Source organism: Pholcus phalangioides, unplaced genomic scaffold (genome assembly GCF_987345545.1).
Source record: "Pholcus phalangioides strain wild (caught in Gottingen) unplaced genomic scaffold, Ppha-v1.0 ptg000042l_1, whole genome shotgun sequence".
Lineage (NCBI taxonomy): Eukaryota > Metazoa > Arthropoda > Arachnida > Araneae > Pholcidae > Pholcus > Pholcus phalangioides.
In genome coordinates, this window is record NW_028301628.1 from 17,002,005 (window position 1) to 17,020,434 (window position 18,430).

The window sequence follows — 18,430 nt, forward strand, 5'->3', positions numbered from 1 at the left end:
TTATTATGTATTTTGTTTTATCATCTGTCTATCTTATGTATTTTGTAACGTGTTCTGTTTTGTCCAATTAAAAAAAAAAAAAAAAAATCTGAAAATGAAATGAGAGAGAGAAAATAAAATTTAAATCAACCGAAAATACCAGCGAGAGATAAAAAAATTGAGACGAATAAAAAAAAACCACTTATCTCGGAATCCAAAGATGTGCTAGAAAAAAGAAAACACAGCCGAATATGACCCAAAAATTAAAAACACGCTAAGTAGACTCACAAGAAAAAGAAAAACACAAAATGGCGAACTGACGTGACGGATAATCCTTCAGTAATCTCCTGACAACGGTTACAGAAAAAACTGCTGCTATTGGTTGGTGAGCGGAACGCGATAAAAGCACATCCGGTCACAACGACGGCGAAGGCGAGAAATAGCAATGTACCACTATTTACAGTGCCCCGCAATACAGCATAAAACGTAATGCACCACAATACGCGATGTATCACAATAAGCGAAGCACCATAATATAAGCAAAAAGTACTGTATTATAGTAAGCAATATATCATGCAATGCGCAATGCACCACAATAAGCAATACAGCATAATGCGCAATGCTACACCATCGACGATTCAGTGCAATAAGCAATGCACCATTTTAGGCAATGTAGCACAATAAGTAGTGCAGCCTTATATTAAGGACACAACAAAAAACAATGCACCACTATATCAGGGCGGCACCACATTAACCAATACAGCACAATACTTAATGCACCTCCATCGGCAATACGGGACAGTGCTTATTGCACCACCATCTGTAATACAGCACAATAAGCAATGCACCACCACAGGCAATACATCACAATAATTAATGCACCACCATATTCAAAGCACCGCAATAAGCAATGCACCACTATATTCAGTGCACCACATTAAGCACAATACGCAATACACCACTATATTCAGTGCACCACATTACGCACAATACGCAATACACCACAATAACCAAAACAACACAATGCGTAATTTACCCCCATCGGCAATACAGCGCAATAACAAATACACCACCACCGTAGGCAATACAGCACAATAAGCAATGCACCACAATACGCAATGAACCACAATACACCATAAGCACTGCATTAGAATAAGCAATATGGTAGATGATTCACTAAAATACGTAATGCATAACAATGCGCAATTGACCAATATTTACAGTGCACCACAATAAGCAATGCAGCACAATACCTCATGCACCGCAATACCGCATAACATGCAATGCATCGCACTAAACAAAGCACCATAATACGCAATGAGCCACGATAATCCATAAGCAGTGCTTTACAATAAGCAATACAGCACTCAGTGCACTATAACACATAAAGCATCACAATAAGTAATGTAGTAATGTGTGTAATCAGTAAAATTGTACACCACAAATAAGCAATGCAGCATAGCATGCGATGCATCGTAATAAGCAAAGCCCTATAAAAAGCACTATAGTACGCAATGCACCACAATGCGCATTAAACGCGGCATTACAATGAGCAATACAGCACGAGATGCACTACAATATGCAATGCACCACAATCAGTAATGCACCATTATTTTTTCAGTGCTGCAATAAGCAATGCAGCACAATGCACAGTGAGAAGCAAGTATTCATCCTCGACTCAAAATGAAACCTGTCAATTTCCCCATAAAGAGATCTGTCCAATGCCCCGTCCTGGGTACCCGGACCCTGTGTGTTGGGAGCACTGGTGATGTATACATACCTCTGGGTAAATGCACAAAACTTGATCCCTACAGATCAAGCGGTTCCAGATGTCCTAAGGAGTTAAATGAAAACTCGACCCAAAATCGTAACCGACTTCCGAAACACAAAAACGTAACAGATTTCCGTCACCCATTTCTGTCACTAATTTCGGTTGATTAGAAACAGGCCCTTTTCGAGTTTGTGATTTTATATTATAGAGTAGATATACCAAGCTACAGAAAACAATCCAATTACAGCAAGGTAAGATATAGCAATGTAAATACAATAAAATCAAACCAGATAGAATGCAATATACACTGCTCAAAACAATTAGGGGAGCAAGAAAAAAAGTGAAGAAAACCGTGCGAGACAGCCACGTATTGGCATACAATGGGTAGTACACGCGTATCAATGCACAATACAGAAAAAAGATGTAAAAAAATTTGGAATTAAGCTTTAATTCTTTGAAAATATGGAAAAAAAATGAAAAGATGATTTAGGGCAACAATTTGGTTACATGTAAACGATTAAAAAAAGTACTGTTTAGACATGATGCATGAGTTTTAATAGGGTGTGTGGTCTCCTCGAACAGCTAAGACTGCTGCACACCTGTTTGCCATGGATGCGATGAGGTTATCAATCAGACTTTGGGGAATACTGTTCCACTCCTCAAGAAGTGCAATCTGCAAGTCTTGGACAGTAACAGGTGGCCTTGGTCGCGCAGCAATGCTTCGCCCGAGCATGTCCCAAACATGCTTGATTGGATTCAGGTCAGGAGAGCACGCTGGCCATTCCATACGCTGTATTGTTTCAGCTTCAAGCATATTCTCCACCAGACGAGCTCTATGCGGTCGGGCATTATCATCCTGGAAAACAAAGGAATCTCCAATGGCTCCAGCGTAAGGGATGACATGAGGTCGCAGTATCTCGTCTGCATACCTTCGGGCCGTCAAAGTGCCATTCTGAATGATATGCAGGTCCGTACGTCCGCCTATGCTGATTCCACCCCATACCATCCAACCAGCTCGTCTGTATTGTGACCTTTCACGAACGAATGCGGGGTTATTTCGAGTGCCCCTGTCCCTCCATACCAGAACACGTCGGGTGTCACACTCCAGACTGAATTGGGACTCGTCTGTAAACAGCACTTGGCTCCAATCATGTTGCTCCCAATCTCGATGTTCAGCAGCCCATCTTCTTCGGGACACCTATGTGCATAGAGCCCTCCCTCATGAAGCCGATTACGTACTGTTTGGCTGGACACCCTTCGTCCTGTTGCCAAGAGCAACCGTCTTTGCAGCTGCGTAGCATTCTCTGTTCTGTTTCGACGGGCTGTTAACCATATATACCGGTCATCAGTTGCTGTAGTGGCGCGTGGCCGACCTTGCCCTGGTCGACGTCTAACATTTCCTGTTTCTTGGAATCGATTCCACAGCCTTGCAACAACACTTCTGGCGACTCTAACAGCATCCGCGACATTACGTTGTGTTTGCCCGGATTCCAGTCTGCCTATAACACACCATGCCATGGATTCCGGTAAATCACGTTGTTGAGACATCCTCAAGTCACCTTGTCTCAAAAAACAAAATACTGCACAATCGAATTTCACAGTTACGGCAGTAAAACAGACGTTTCTGCAACATCCCGATTTCTGCCCTTATCTCCTTTTTCTGGTTTTTGACGTCATGAACTTTGATTTGCATATGAAGTTTTCTTCTTCCGTTTCCTGCTAGGCTTTAAATTATGGATGATTCATTTTACGTTACTTATCGGTATACATCTTTGCGTAATTTTGTTAAAACCATGTGCTCCCCTAATTGTTTTTGAGCAGTGTAGATATAAAATACAAAAAATAAAAACAAACATTAGTCAATACAAAATAAGTAAAATCAAGGCCTGTATAAAATCACCAGATTGAAAATGAAAATCAATTTTACATAGAATCCCAAACTCGAAAAAGGCCTGTTTCTATGTAACGGAAATCAGTAATCATTGTAAAATGTGCAACAGTGGAAGCCCGAGATAAATCCAGTCTGGGCTTCGCTAAAATTCTGTGAATCAGGTCCCGGGTCCTTGATGGGGCCCCTTAATTTTTTTGTTGGTAAAATTAATACAAGTGAAAAGTTTACATGGTCCAACAGGGCTCCAGTCTGGAGACCCCCCATGGAGAAGTTTTCTGGGGCTACTTGAAGAATCACATTTGCTTTTTTTCCCCCTTTATTATTGTAAAATTTGTCAGTAAGCTGGTGCTTCCACATGTCACTTTTCATAGCACTCTGATGAAGTGGGACGAAATAAACAAGATATGTTGTGAAGAGAAAAGGGGGAGGGGGTTGGACGGCACAGGCAGAAGAGCCTTCTTAGTTGATAAATAAAAACACACAGCAATTAAAAATAAAATGAAAATAAGTAAAATAAACAAAAAAGGAAATATTTTAAGTCACAGACAGAAAGAAAAAAAAATGCTCAACAATCGAAGAAAACAAGCTCTTTGAATTTACCAATAGGTGTTGCAAATATATCATAATTCATCTGGTAAACTGTTATATAAAATACAAAATCTGTTTATAGCACAAGAAAGACCAATCAAGGTCCTGAAGCAAATTATTTGACCTGGTGTTGTACCGTGTAACTAAGAATCCTATTTGGGATAACAGAAAAGAACAATCACTATTACCATTAAGTAACTGCCAGAAAAATTTCAAAAGAATGAAATTTCTTATCTTTTGGAGTGTGGTAACTAAAGAATTTGTCGAAGGAAAGTTGATGAAGTTATATTGTCATGTTCCAAATTTCTTAAAATACAAATATCACATAAATTAATTTTGTATAATTTGAATATAATCAACACAATTATCGTAATGAGAATTCCAAACAACAGATGCATATGCAAGTTTTGATAGTATAACAAAGTTGAAAAGAACAATCATTACATCCAAATTCGTGAAATCTTTAGTTATTCTTTTAAGCCAAACAAGTTTACGATATGAATTAGTACAAATATTGTTAATATGATCATGAAAAGTAAAATCGGAGGTATAGATTACACCCAGGTCAGTAGCAGAATACCTTATCTGTAAAATATCAGGTCCAATATAATAAGAGTATTGGACAGGATTTTTTATACGGGTCAGAGACATAACAAAACATTTGTTTATATTCAAGTGTAGATGAGTCTCGATACACCAATGGTAAATGTAGTTTAACTTATCTTGAATAATAGAACTTGATTCAAAACTTACAATAAAGTCAAATACTTTAAAATCATCAGCAAATAATAAGGAATTATGAAGAGAAGCTGCAAAGTCATTAATAAAAATGAGAAATAACAGAGGTCCTAGGACAGACCCATGAGGGACTTTGGATCTATGGCAGGGGGGGAGGGGCAAAGCGAAATGTCATATTTTGATAATATTGCATTCAATAAATCTGTTGAAAATTACTTGTATCAATATTTTTGATAAAATAACAAATTCAAAAAACTTCGACTAAAAATGGAAAAAACTGGGGAATTTTTTTTCAAAAAAGTCGGAACACAAAGAAAACCGAGACTGTCCTAGAAAATACAGGATAATGCAGGACGTATGGTCACACCATCCACAACAATAATGGGGGAATCACTCCTCCCAACAGCGACCTCTAAATATGCCCCCTGCTCTGGATGTTGCATAAAATCCATCCTTAAGAGACAAGCCAAAAGATACAATAATCAATCTGTGTTTTTAGGTAGAAAGCAAATAAATTACACGTATCATCACAGAAACCATTTTTTTAGTTTGTACATTAATATAGAGTGGCTAACACAATCAAACGCTTTAGCAAAATCTGTGTAAATTACATACAGCTGACGTTTATTAGTTATAGCTTCAACAATTTGTGTATTGAGGGAAGGAGGGAAGGAAGATCGGTAACCGCAGATCTATTTCTAACAAAACCCTGATGATTTGAAGAGATGCAGGTATTAATTTGAACATATATTTTATCATATACAATGGATTCAAAAATTTTAGCAAAAGGTTACAGAATGACCACGCCTCTATATATAATTTTGAATTTTATGTCTATAACCTTTTTTAAGCATTGGAACAATTTTTGCTTTCTTCCATTCATCAGAAAGATCCCATTTTTAACAGACATATTAAAAATTTATAAAAATGTATACAGCAAATGTTCATCACATGCCTTGATAAAATATGGAGGTATACCATCAATACTCCTGGAGCTACTTCCTTTCAACCTTTTTATACTAAACTGAAGAGCCAAAAAAACTGGTATAGGCATGCGTATACAAATAAAGAGGTATGGAACCAATCAGAGTACGGCGCTGCGGTCGGCAACGCCTATATAACACAACAAGTGTCTGGCTAGTTGTTAGATCGGTTACTGCTGCTACAATGGCAGGTTATCGAGATTTAAGTGAGTTTGAACGTGGTGTTATAGACGGCGTACGAGAGATGGGACATAGCATCTCCGAGGTAGCGATGAAATTTGGATTTTCACGTACGACCATTTCACGAGTGTGCCGTGAATATCGGGAATCCGGTAAAAAATTAAATCTACGACATCGCTGCGGCCAGAAAAAGATCATGCAAGAACGGGACCAACGACGACTGACGAGAATCATTAAACGTGACAGACGTGCAACCCTTCCGCAAATTGCTGCAGATTTCAATGCTGGGCCATCAACAAGTGTCCGCGTGCGAACCATTCAATGAAACATCATCGATATGGGTTTTCGAAGCTGAAGGCGCACTCGTGTACCCTTGATGACTGCACGACACAAAGCTTTATGCCTCGCCTGGGCCCAACAACACCGACATTGGACTGTAGAGGACTGGAAACACGTTGCCTGGTCTGACGAACCTCGGTTCCAATTGCTTCGAGCTGATGGACGTGTACGGGTATGGAGACAACCTCATGAATCCGTGGACCCTACATGTCAACAGGGGACTGTTCAAGCTGGTGGAGGCTCTGTGATGGTATGGGGCGTGTGCAGTTGGCGTGATATGGGACAACTGATACGTCTAGATACAACTAGGACAGCCCTGCAGGATTCATGGTGTCAATTACCTCCAGCACTACTTCAGACATTAGTCGAGTCCATGCCACGTCGTGTTGCAGCACTTCTTTGTGTTCGCGGGGCCCTACATGATATTAGGCAGGTGTACCAGTTTTTTTGGCTCTTCAGTGTATATTTGATGTCATTTAAGGAGATAAAAGAAATATTTACAACATCAGGAGATACAGAAGAACGATTATGATCATCCTCAGAAGCTGTGAAATTTGTTACAAAAAACTTGACGAAACCATCAGCAATCAAGGCGTCTGTTGATAAAATATTGTTTTTGAAATACATATGCTTAGGTGCAATTTTTTTTTTGTTACAATAAGACCAAAAATGTTTAGGGTTCAATCTGAGAGATGCTTCAATATCATCAATATATTTATATTTTTATGAGCTTGTGTTATATAGATTTTAACCTTAGTTCTATAACGTTTGTATTGTACCAGGTCAGAGATACTTTGTCATCAAATATCTTTTACGAAATTTCTCCTTGCATTAGATTATTGTAAATAATATTCCCATCGAACCAAGGAGGATATTTCTAGTAAAATTATTTTTTAATGGTACACACATGAAAAATGGTATAAATGTAGAAGTAAAACATTTCAACAGCCTCGTATACAAATGTAAAAAATTCCAATGAAAGTGACAAAAAAATTATACAATGAATGAAAGTCAGGTTTTTAAAATCATAATTAAAATCCTTAACATTTGTGGTAGGATGATGCTCAACAGAAAGTTTTTCTAAAGATATCAATAATACAGGATGATGGGTGTCTTCTTTTATAAGTGGAAATTCCTCCCCGTTGACAACACAGAAAAATAAGGAACAGATAATAGAACCAGATCCAATATTCTTTCAAATCAATTAGCTATAAAATTGCATTAAATTAAGGAGAATATTTTTGCATGAAGTTGAAAAGACTAGAAACATATCTCGATCAACCATCATGCAAATCATTGAAACTACTACTCTAATCAATTCCAGGAATGTTAAAATCCTCAATTATAATTAAATTGTGCTTATCATCATTGTAAAATTTATCAAAGATATTACACAAATCACAATAATACTGAAAGCCACAAGTTGGTGAACAATAAACACAACACAAATATAAGATTCTGACACCATTGCAAAATATCTTAACACATGTTATCTGCAAGTTACAATCCAGAGAAATAGAACTAACTTTAAATTTATTTTTTGCTACGATAAGAACACCACCACCTCTTGAGCAATGTAGATAACTGTACAATCTTAACGTCATCTTCATTAGCTTTTATATATAAAGAGGCATATAATTTATATTTCGTTTTCATCCTGTGTGTGGTGCATGTGAAATTATTAAGATTATTAGAATCTAAGAATTGAATCCTCGATTTTACTATCTGAACTTAATCTGAATAAAAACACAGCTGATCTCTTAGGAAACCACTCCTTAACCTGTCCTTTAAGAATCAAACTTTCACTTTTACCATTTAAAATTGGCTTATGAACTGGAGGTGTATAATTAACATCAGAAACTATTTTATAGGTGAGTTGAATTGTCCTGATTAAATGTTGAGGCATCAGCTTGTTGTCTATTTAGTAGAGCATGACGGGAATTAATATAACCAGGTACAGAGGTTTTATCTTGTAATGATTGCGGCGACACTTTCTCTGAAAATGTCTCAGAGAGGGTCAGACCAGAAGATCCACCGAATGAACGCCAGGGGTTCCACCACTGGACTTATCCCGTTGCCGAGATCTCTTCCAGCCCAGCTTTCGTGGCAGAGTCTGGAACAAAGTGAGTGCATCTAACAGTCTGATTGTGTAGCTAGTGTTGTATCTGATATTTCAGTGCTGCCATCTATACCACCTGATTATCAGTGCTGCCAGAAGATCCACTAGTTACTTCAGTATTCGATGACAATTTAGCAACTTCCATTTGAACTGCTAGAATGATTTGAGTAAGTTGTTTAACTTTTGGTAAAAAACAAGCAAACTTCAGACTTTTTGCTTTTTGTATTAAAATCTTGTGTCATTATATTTGACCTTCGAGGGTCACCTAAGCAATCTGTAAATGTGCTGCTTAGTTCATTTTTACAAAATTAGGTTTGAGGAGTAGCACATTTGGTCAGCGGGCCAAGGGTTTACCATATTTGGCTTAGAGGGTAGGTCACAATCAATTTCTTGAAAAGAAATTTTGAGTTCTTAGCCTTCGAATAGCTTTGAAATTAACAGAAATTCATTATAATAATATATATAAAAATATATATATATATATATTTCCTTCCTTAAAAAACTAACATCTGAAATAATAAATATCTTCACAACATCCAGTCTTCTGTATATCTTGTATTAACAAGTGGAGAGCGACATTCATGTCATATATATAGCCCTCTGGTGGCTCGTCGTCCATGAGCTATTAGCTGATCGGTTTCACCGTCCATTGCACGGTTCCGTTCGGCATATATACGCTCTAGCGAAGGAAAATCTCTATCTCCTCTGTAGCTTAGTGGTCAGAGCACTCGTCCGGCAATCGAGGGACCCGGGTTCGACTCCCGGTAGAGGCAGAGAAGAGTTTTTTCCTTCCTTAAAAAACTAACATCTGAAATAATAAATATCTTCACAACATCCAGTCTTCTGTATATCTTGTATTAACAAGTGGAGAGCGACATTCATGTCATATATATAAAAAGGTATTTTCTTTAAAAAAAATGTTTTAAAATACTTTTTGCACTAAAAAATCAATTTTTGATCAGCTAAAAATTTGCTGACATAATACTTGAATGGGGGGGGGGGCATATATATGAGCATCCTCTTCCTAGATACATACATATAGAGTTGGTTTCAATTCTTAAACATGTTGGAATATGATTTTTGAAGTCCCCTTATGCCTGTTCCAAAAAAAAAGGAAATATGTTCAATAAAAATTGTGTGTTGACCAGCAGCCGCTACACGAGCTCATAGTTGCTTATCATCTCTCTTTGAAATCCACAAAGTAACCTTACAACTACACAAACCCCATGAAAGCTTTGCGTCAAGAGTTCAGGTGTTTCACTTTGCCTTTGAGAGGGGCAATACCGCTATCGTAATGTCCCTTGGGAGGCTAAGGGGGAAATTGCTACACCACAATTAGTTTATGGTTCTTATTATATTTGACCTTCGAAAATCCTCCAAAGCTTGTTTCTGAACATGTCAGATTTCCGGAAGTGGGGGAGGGGAGCAATTCCAAAGCAAAGATAGAAAAACAAATTCCCTGGACAGATCTTTACAGATCTCGGGAATATGTGAGGATCACGTTATTATTAAAAAATAATAATAATAATATTTGGTCTGTTGTGGAGGCAAAGCTCAAAAACTTTTTTTAAAGAAATTGGAAGACAAAAAATACAGGTGAACATCTGAAAACTATACATGAAAATATCGTGGATCGCCATCGCAATGCCCTTGGGAGCCGCAACACACACTTTGATAACCACTTGTCTATGCCAATCAATGCAATCACAGAGAATATAGTATATAGAATCGCAAATGATGTTAAAAAAATATGAAAAAAGCACCACTCACATGATCATTCAGAGGCATGACCAGGATACCTCCAACTCGAATCAGATTTTTCATGTAGTTTTCATGTTCCTGTGGACAGGAAGCTCCACAATAAATTCTATCATACTGTTGATTGGTATTCAGAAGAAGACAATTACCTCTGATGAAAACTGGTTGGCAGAATTCATATTCATCTAAAGCTGGGGACAAACTTTTAAACTCTTCAAGTTTGGTATATGCATAATCCACAACATCACTATAAATTTCGACACCATGATTCACACCATATGGCCCTATAAAACAAGGAGGGGGAAAAAATCTTAGAAGAAATATTTTTTGTGTAAAAGAAAATCAGAACAATCCAGAAAGTCGGGAATGCAGTTCATGAAATGCTCAGGTTGGAAAGCTCAACAGTTCATTCATAATTTGCATTTCCATCTTGTAAGAGATTCTTCTTGAGCACATCAGTGTTGGAAAATTTAATTAAAATGCTTAATGGAATTTTTAAAATTTTTCACTGATGTCTAAAAAAATTATAACACCAAATAAAAATGGATTATTACAAGAATCTTTTAATGCAAATGGAAAATAGACATCCACTTGTTAAATAAGACTTGCATGTCTTCCCTTTTATGTATGTCAACATAGAATAGTTTAATCTTAACTTTACAATATGAAAAAGGGATATTTCTACAAATAATAAACTGATGTTCAAATATACAAATATACAAATATACATTTCAAATATACAAATACAACGCCACAACAGGCAAATTGCCCAACGAGGTGGCTGACTTAAGAACATCATGGATCCCCGAGCCCCTACCTACTACTGCTACACCACACATGCACCCCCCCCCCGCGTAACCCCCCCCCAACGAATCGGTACATGCGGGAATGTACGTGTAGTGCAACCTGACGTAAAGTTTGTTTCTGTGTAATGCTTGTTATGTGTAGTGCTGTCATCTGCCCCCAGTTTTACAAACTATGAGTGAAGTGTTATGGTTGAATGATTTACCGTTGTAGGACTGTTGCTCTCTGTGGCGAGACTTTTTAACGGGGAGATCGGCTCGCATTTGCGCCTTGAAGTTGGGAACCACAGAAAACCAACTTCAGCCGACCACCACTGTGGGGTTCGAACCAGTTGCTGGTCGTCCCGTATATACAGGACTCAAGCACATACACAAGAGAGGGAGAGTGCATTGCATTGGTTTTCTAGAAATTATTGGGGGTACTCAGGCCAGGGACAGGCTTGAGTATTTTGCAGCCCGGTGCAAGAAAAACCTTTGTGGCCCTCTGGGGTTTCCCAACATTCCAATGTCTATGGGTACACTGGTGCCTGGCAGGTTCAAAATTGGTTCTTGAGAATGACTATCCAACTACTATTTGATGGTTATTAAAAAAAACTATTCAGCAATAAATATGGACAATAGTGTCCACTGCCCAGCAAGAAAACTGCAAATGTGCCCCCCCCCAGCACCTGAAGGTTGGGACTGACAGGGCCAGAAAACCGATTATATATCCAAGGCCTCAACTGAATACTCTTTCGGCTGGGCTGGGTAAACATGCATTATGCCTCCTTCATGTAATTTTGAACACATGACTAAAAGACTTTAGTGCTCCCTCTGATCCAGCGCCCAGGACACTAGATTCACCTGCACCACTCTTCTTGGCAGGGGTGTCGGAAGTGTATGAAACTTGTGGGTGCTCGTCTTGATTTTTATATAGGAAATTTTGACTTCTGAATCAATTCAGGGTGCTCAGCAGGGTTTAAGATAGATAAAAAAATTCCTTTCGCAACAAAGCAAAAATGGGGAGAAAAGCTTTAGCAAAATGCTACAATGCTAATGTAATGATTGATGGTTGAATGTCTACTCGTTCTGTACGCATTTTTGCAAAAGTGGCTACCACTTCTTTTGCATTCTAAGATTTTCTTTCGCATTTTGCGAAAAATGCAACCATAGCTTAAACCCTGGTGCTCAGACAACTTCTTCTACAACAGAAAGCCTCTGCGCGAAGCTTTGATGTCACAGAAGTTGTCCATTTCACTTGTAGCCATTGAATATAGCAGGCAGACGTATGCGAAATCGTTACCTTTTTTTGCAGTAATGACTATAGGTGAAATAAATAACTTTCTGCTATAGACGGTGTTGGCTCATACCCATGTCATAAATTACCATAGGTGCTTCAGCACCCCTGGCCACGAAGCCACTGTCAACAGGTTACTTCTTTTGCATTTTTATTCATATGCAAGGGTATCAGAATATATCTGCAGATTGAGCCTTTACATACAAAATTTTCATTTCTGAATCTTTTCCTGGGGATGCCAAGACCCATGTCACAAATTACTGTAGTGCTCGAACCCCCATAGCACCCCCAGCTCCGATATCATTGCTTCTTGGCTTGGAAGAAAGGGGGTCTGCTGAAACCCTCTGCTAAATGGTTCAATGTATGAATGTTAGCAGTTCTCTACCTTCAACTGAATTTTAATTAAGGTATTGCTTAGTTAAGAAGTCAAACCTTTTGTGGCCCCAAATTTAACGGCCCAGTGCAGCCGCCCCCTTCCCACCTGCCCAAGTCCAATACTGCGTATGAGAGTCTAGCAAATCACTCAAGGGAAACTCATACAATGCACTGAGTGGACAATAAACTATTTAGCTGACTTCCTGCCCTCGAGATAGAATATGGAGAGGGGTCTCTTGAGGTCTCAGAGGTACACTAGAGAAAGAGGTCTTTTGAGGACTTATCAACAGAGGGGGATGTTAGCTCAGGTGCCCACAAACTAGAGAAAGGTTTTTCCTAATTTTACGCATTCCTAGTAAAGATGCCGATATTTCATATTTTTATAAAGGGTGGTTGATGACGTAAGCATCAGTCAAACCCCCTCCCCTCTTATCAACCACACACAGCAAATCCAAAACCCCTCCCCTCTATCGATGCTCATGTTACTTGAATGGCCCCTATATGCATTTTGCCTGTTTCAGCACTTAACTTGATATTTATGCTTTAAACTCGCAACACATTCCACCTGTTTTGGTCAGGGACGGGCTAAACTATTTTTCAACTCTGCCTGGTGCAAAAACAGTTTTGCAGCCCTCTGAAATTATTTTCCTCGATTTTTGAGATTGGGGTTGAAATAAGCCTCAGCTTCCAGGTTCCGATATCTATGCCAGAGATAGCATAGGCATTTGACCCATTCTGCTGTAAAATGTGGGTGACATGTCTACAAAATCTGTACACAGCACATCACAATGAAAGGGATGTCAGGGCTGGAAATGAAGTAAGAATATTACTATGTGTTCTATGTCTATGGGGCTAGACAACGGATCATCTGCCCAGAGTTGATAGCCTACTCTTTCAGCTGTGGCAAGCATGCATTATGCCAACCCCCTTCCCAGTGTAGTTTTAAATACATTAGAGTGATAGTTTTGAGCTCTTCCTTGTCCAGCATTCTGGAGCAAATAGGGCACATGCCCACAAATTTACAGGGTGCAAAATTTTGCTGCCTTTTCTATAGCCCCCACAAGGGTGGGGCTGACAGGGCTCCAACCATGGGCCCCGGGACAATTCTAATAATTTCTTGTTTTTTTAGGCTATTAATTCTTCATACAGGGGCAAGGGAAAGTCTGGTCTGGGGATTCAAGATGTGGATATCATGGCCTTTTGCATTACATACAAATCCTTCCCCTACGTTTCTGCCTCAAAGAAAACTATACAAGGGCTTCCCGAAGAACAGTACTTGCCCAGGGCATGAACTTATGAGATGCAGATCCTAGGTTTGGGAGGAAGTTGACAAAATCCTAGATCTCAAGGGTACCATCTTGGACAGAATCTTAAATATTGCTTTGATACGAACAACATATTTTTCTCAATGTAAGCAAAGTATTTTTAATTTGTTCTGCGACCCCTAAAATTTAGCAGCCCGGTATGGCTGCACCCTTCACACTTGCTCAAGTTTAACCCTGACAGTCCCTTGCGAAATTTATTGGCAGGAGGGGGGCTCAAATTGCCTCAGCCCCTACGTTATGCTACCTATGATATATGCCTATATATCTAGAATGAAATATCAATAATAAATTTAAACAAATAATATTTTCAAAAATAATATCTTTCTGATTTTGTGTGATGTTGCTTCTCTTCCCCCTCCCCCCAAAAAAAAAAAACAATAAATACCATATATTTTTCTACTATTTTTATGTAAGCATAATTCTATACAACTCTGAAAAGATGAGGGGAAAAAGTTTCTCTCAAACTTTAAACAAAAGCTGGGGGGGGGGGGGAGGGATGAAAAACATGCTCAAAGATAAAGTCAACAATAAAACTATCTTGGCTCGTCACCTTGCGAAATTTATTGGCAGGAGGGGGGCTCAAATTGCCTCAGCCCCTACGTTATGCTACCTATGATATATGCCTATATATCTAGAATGAAATATCAATAATAAATTTAAACAAATAATATTTTCAAAAATAATATCTTTCTGATTTTGTGTGATGTTGCTTCTCTTCCCCCTCCCCAAAAAAAAAAAAAAAACAATAAATACCATATATTTTTCTACTATTTTTATGTAAGCATAATTCTATACAACTCTGAAAAGATGAGGGGAAAAAGTTTCTCTCAAACTTTAAACAAAAGCTGGGGGGGGGGGGAGGGATGAAAAACATGCTCAAAGATAAAGTCAACAATAAAACTATCTTGGCTCGTCATCGCCAGAATGAGAGGGTTTTAAGGAGAAAAATATTTCACGATTGCCAAAATAAAGCATATCAAGGTAGACAAAATACCTCATCTTTGCCGCTGTAAGTGAAAATGCAAACCATTGCTCAGTAATCGAATCAAAATTTGTTTAAAATTTTTACTTCTTAACTGAACTGAAGTTCCGCTGTATGTGTTTACATTCTTTAATACGTCTGAATATACATAGCTTTCGAGACCAGTGGCATTCAACATGTGGGAGACATAATGCTTTCAACAAGTGAAGTTAAATACAGGCTTATATACAGATCAATTTTTGAGGAGAAAAACCACTTCAGGACAACTGTTTTGGAGGACCAGAAGAGGAAGAGTCAGCTTATATATGAATATATATATATAGTGATTATTTCGCTAAAAATACCTTATAACATGAATTTTTCAGCTGACAAAGATGTTTTTTTGCGATATTTCTACATAACACAGCAGTGTTGATAGTAGAGTTTTCGCATAATCATCATATCATAATTACGGTCACTTGAGCCAGATTAATTTATGTCTCCCTCAGGATCACTTTTTAGATAACCTCTTCCACAAAGTTTTAAAACCATTTTTGTGAAATGAATGATTAGGCTAAGAGAAAAAAATAAATTAAAAAAATCCTGTACATGGATGTTTTCAGAGCCTGTTTCTTTTGGTGTGACACTCTTAGCTCAAACTGAAGAGTCTGGAAATTCTAAAAAGATATCTATCTGTATGTATGAGGCATAGAAATGATCTGGTCAGTTCATACATGCAGATATACAAATGAGCTGAACAAATCACATAAGAGGACACTCAGGAACCCGCAAATGAGTTGCAGTAAAATAAAAATATCTTCAGTTATTTGAAGTACAGATGGAAAGGAAAGTCATATACCTCTGTGGGGAATCAAACCACCAACCTCACACTTTTTGGGTGCGTAAGTGACCCGAGTAAGTAACATTAAGATACAGAGGACAGATAAAATAGAATCCTTTCTCAAGAACACTCATAGGCGTAAACTTGTATCCGTTCCACAGGCCCAAGCCCCTTCAATAGTTTTGAAGGACCGACTCCACCACCAAAAATTCACGTGGATACGTTTCCGACATTTGGCTCAGAAAAACAATTTTTATGATTAAAAAAAATTGTCCCAAAAAAAGTTAAGTAAAAAAAAATCTGCTCAAAATTTTATTTTAATACTTTTTTTAAATTGCAATAGACTTGTCCTTGGCTTTCTTTTTTTTTTGTAACAATTTATAGTATTTTTTTCATGGTCAACAATGACTCTATTTCTAATCATCATTCTCTCTCTGTGACAATCATAGCTACACGAAGGCATGCATCTCTGGATGGCATCTGGAGATGATATGGGGTTAAGGTGCTTTGGTCCTTTCTTGTTCCCGCTGTCAGAAAACTCAGAAGCATCTCTTCTTTTGTTTGAAACGTGACCCTTGGAGAAGGAGGCTTCCAGACGATGCAGGAGGAAAAGAACGGTTAAAAAATAGGCCAATAACCATTCAAACCAAAACAAGTACACTCCGAGAGCCATATTTTACTTATCGAGTTTGGGAGCCTGAGCCGAAACATTTTTGACAAAATACTATATGACTAATAGCACCGAGACAAATAAACAATAGCTAAATGGAAGGCAGTGTAACTTTGATATAACGATTGCGGACTAAGAAAAAATATTGTTGTAGAGAAATTATCATGTTATATCGAGAGGCAACATTATCATCACATGCCCTGAAATTTCTGTTGCTGTTGGCATATTTTCTGAATCGGTGTTGTTAGTACCACCAAAAAAATTCACTTTTGAGTATTTATAGAAATAATTTAATTGATTAATTAATAAATAAAATTCATTTGCATGTATTGCCCCCATAAACAGCTTAATCACAATATGCCGTGGCCTGGCCCTCATCCTGTAGCAGGGCGTGTAGGCTGGAATCTTTTGCGGGCCCATTATGGTGAATTTATAGCGCAAAAAAAAAAAAACCAAAAAATGATGCGAATCCTCCCAGGCCCCAATGGGAGCCATGATTGAACAAGGGAAAAATGAAAAATTTGCATTTGCCATCTATGCATTTTGAACTTTTTTCCCCTTTGAAACTATTGCTAGTCTTTAGCCGCCAATAAAGAGGCATTCCTGTAGAGCCCCCACACTCTACCTCTCTTTCTCTAAATTTTTGGTTGTGTGGAGGCTTTCTTGCTTTGCCCCAGGGATGCAGTGGGTGTATCAATAGGACAGGGGATGTGCTACTCGCCAGAGGCCAAGCCCCATAACTTCAAAGTAGAATAAGTGATTGATTGGGAATTCCCGATATTTATGACCTGCCGTAAAACCCCTAAAATTCTCTAGCAGTCCAATTATAATGAAGGAGGATGTAAGCATTAACCTGTTTTCAGAAATGAACAAAGTAATTGACATGTGATGGTAAATGACAGTGAAGTACCTGCTGAATATATTGTGTTTTGAATCGGTCATCAAGGTGCACATGACTGGTGATGTACCGTACAGTTTTCTTTTTTCTTTGCATGTAGTGAATTACGTTACGAGTCTCCGTTGTGATTTTTTTTCCAGTGTTGTATTGTTCATTTATTCAAATGATAGGTTCACAAATCGAAATTTTGTTTTGAATTTAGAGAAAAGTTTTCTAAGTTTAGAGTAGAAAAATTGCTTGAAATTTACACAATTTACATGAGCATCTATCCTGAATATACCTAAAAGAGTCTTTCGTCCAAAATTGAACACTCTCTTGCTCTTCAGCTGACTTTTATGGTGAGTAACACAATGTAGAATTTTTTAATACAATTATCTTTTTTCTAGCTAAGATTAAATGCAAAAATCAGTCATAAAATATAGTTTACACTAAATTATTAACAAAACATGTCATAAATAAGTGTTACGTCAATGTAAGTCAGTACAAATAAATTTAAATGTATGGCAAGACTTTCATTTCCCACTGTGAATGAAAACTGTAAGGTTCAGGAGAAAAAGTGCGAAGAAGGCCTTTGAGAAGCAGGAGTTGCGAGAGAAAGAAAATAGAACGAATTGAGACATTCGGATAAAAGTGAGATATAGTGTGAAAGTTTCTACCGGAGAGACATGACGGTTTCGTTGGGGATGTTGGATAATAAATGAAATAAAGTGTTGTTCTTTTTTTGGGAGTCTAGAACCCAGTTATTTTGTCCCTGAATTGTAGAAGTACAGCCAAGGACCTACGACCGAAGGGGGAAAGTTTACTGGCACAGTCTACAGGATAGGATCATGGCTTCAACGACTCAAGATTGTGAGCTGAATTAGAAGAAGAGTGTCCCAGCCACGGTGGAACCACCCCGGTTCGTATATTCGTATAGAAGGATAGCAGCAGCGTCG

General features: G+C 38.1%; 1 protein-coding gene across 8 annotated transcripts in view; it reads right to left on the reverse strand.

Moving 5' to 3' along the window:
• The window catches only part of LOC149064551 (protein-L-isoaspartate O-methyltransferase domain-containing protein 1-like), a 220,838-nt gene that overhangs the window by 62,083 nt on the left and 140,325 nt on the right, over positions 1–18,430 (reverse strand). For all 8 annotated transcript variants that reach the window (XM_089254636.1, XM_089254637.1, XM_089254640.1 and 5 more), the window contains exon 3: positions 10,359–10,630. In XM_089254636.1, coding sequence (XP_089110762.1) covers positions 10,359–10,630 — 272 coding nt within the window. The remainder of the gene's footprint in view (positions 1–10,358; positions 10,631–18,430) is intronic.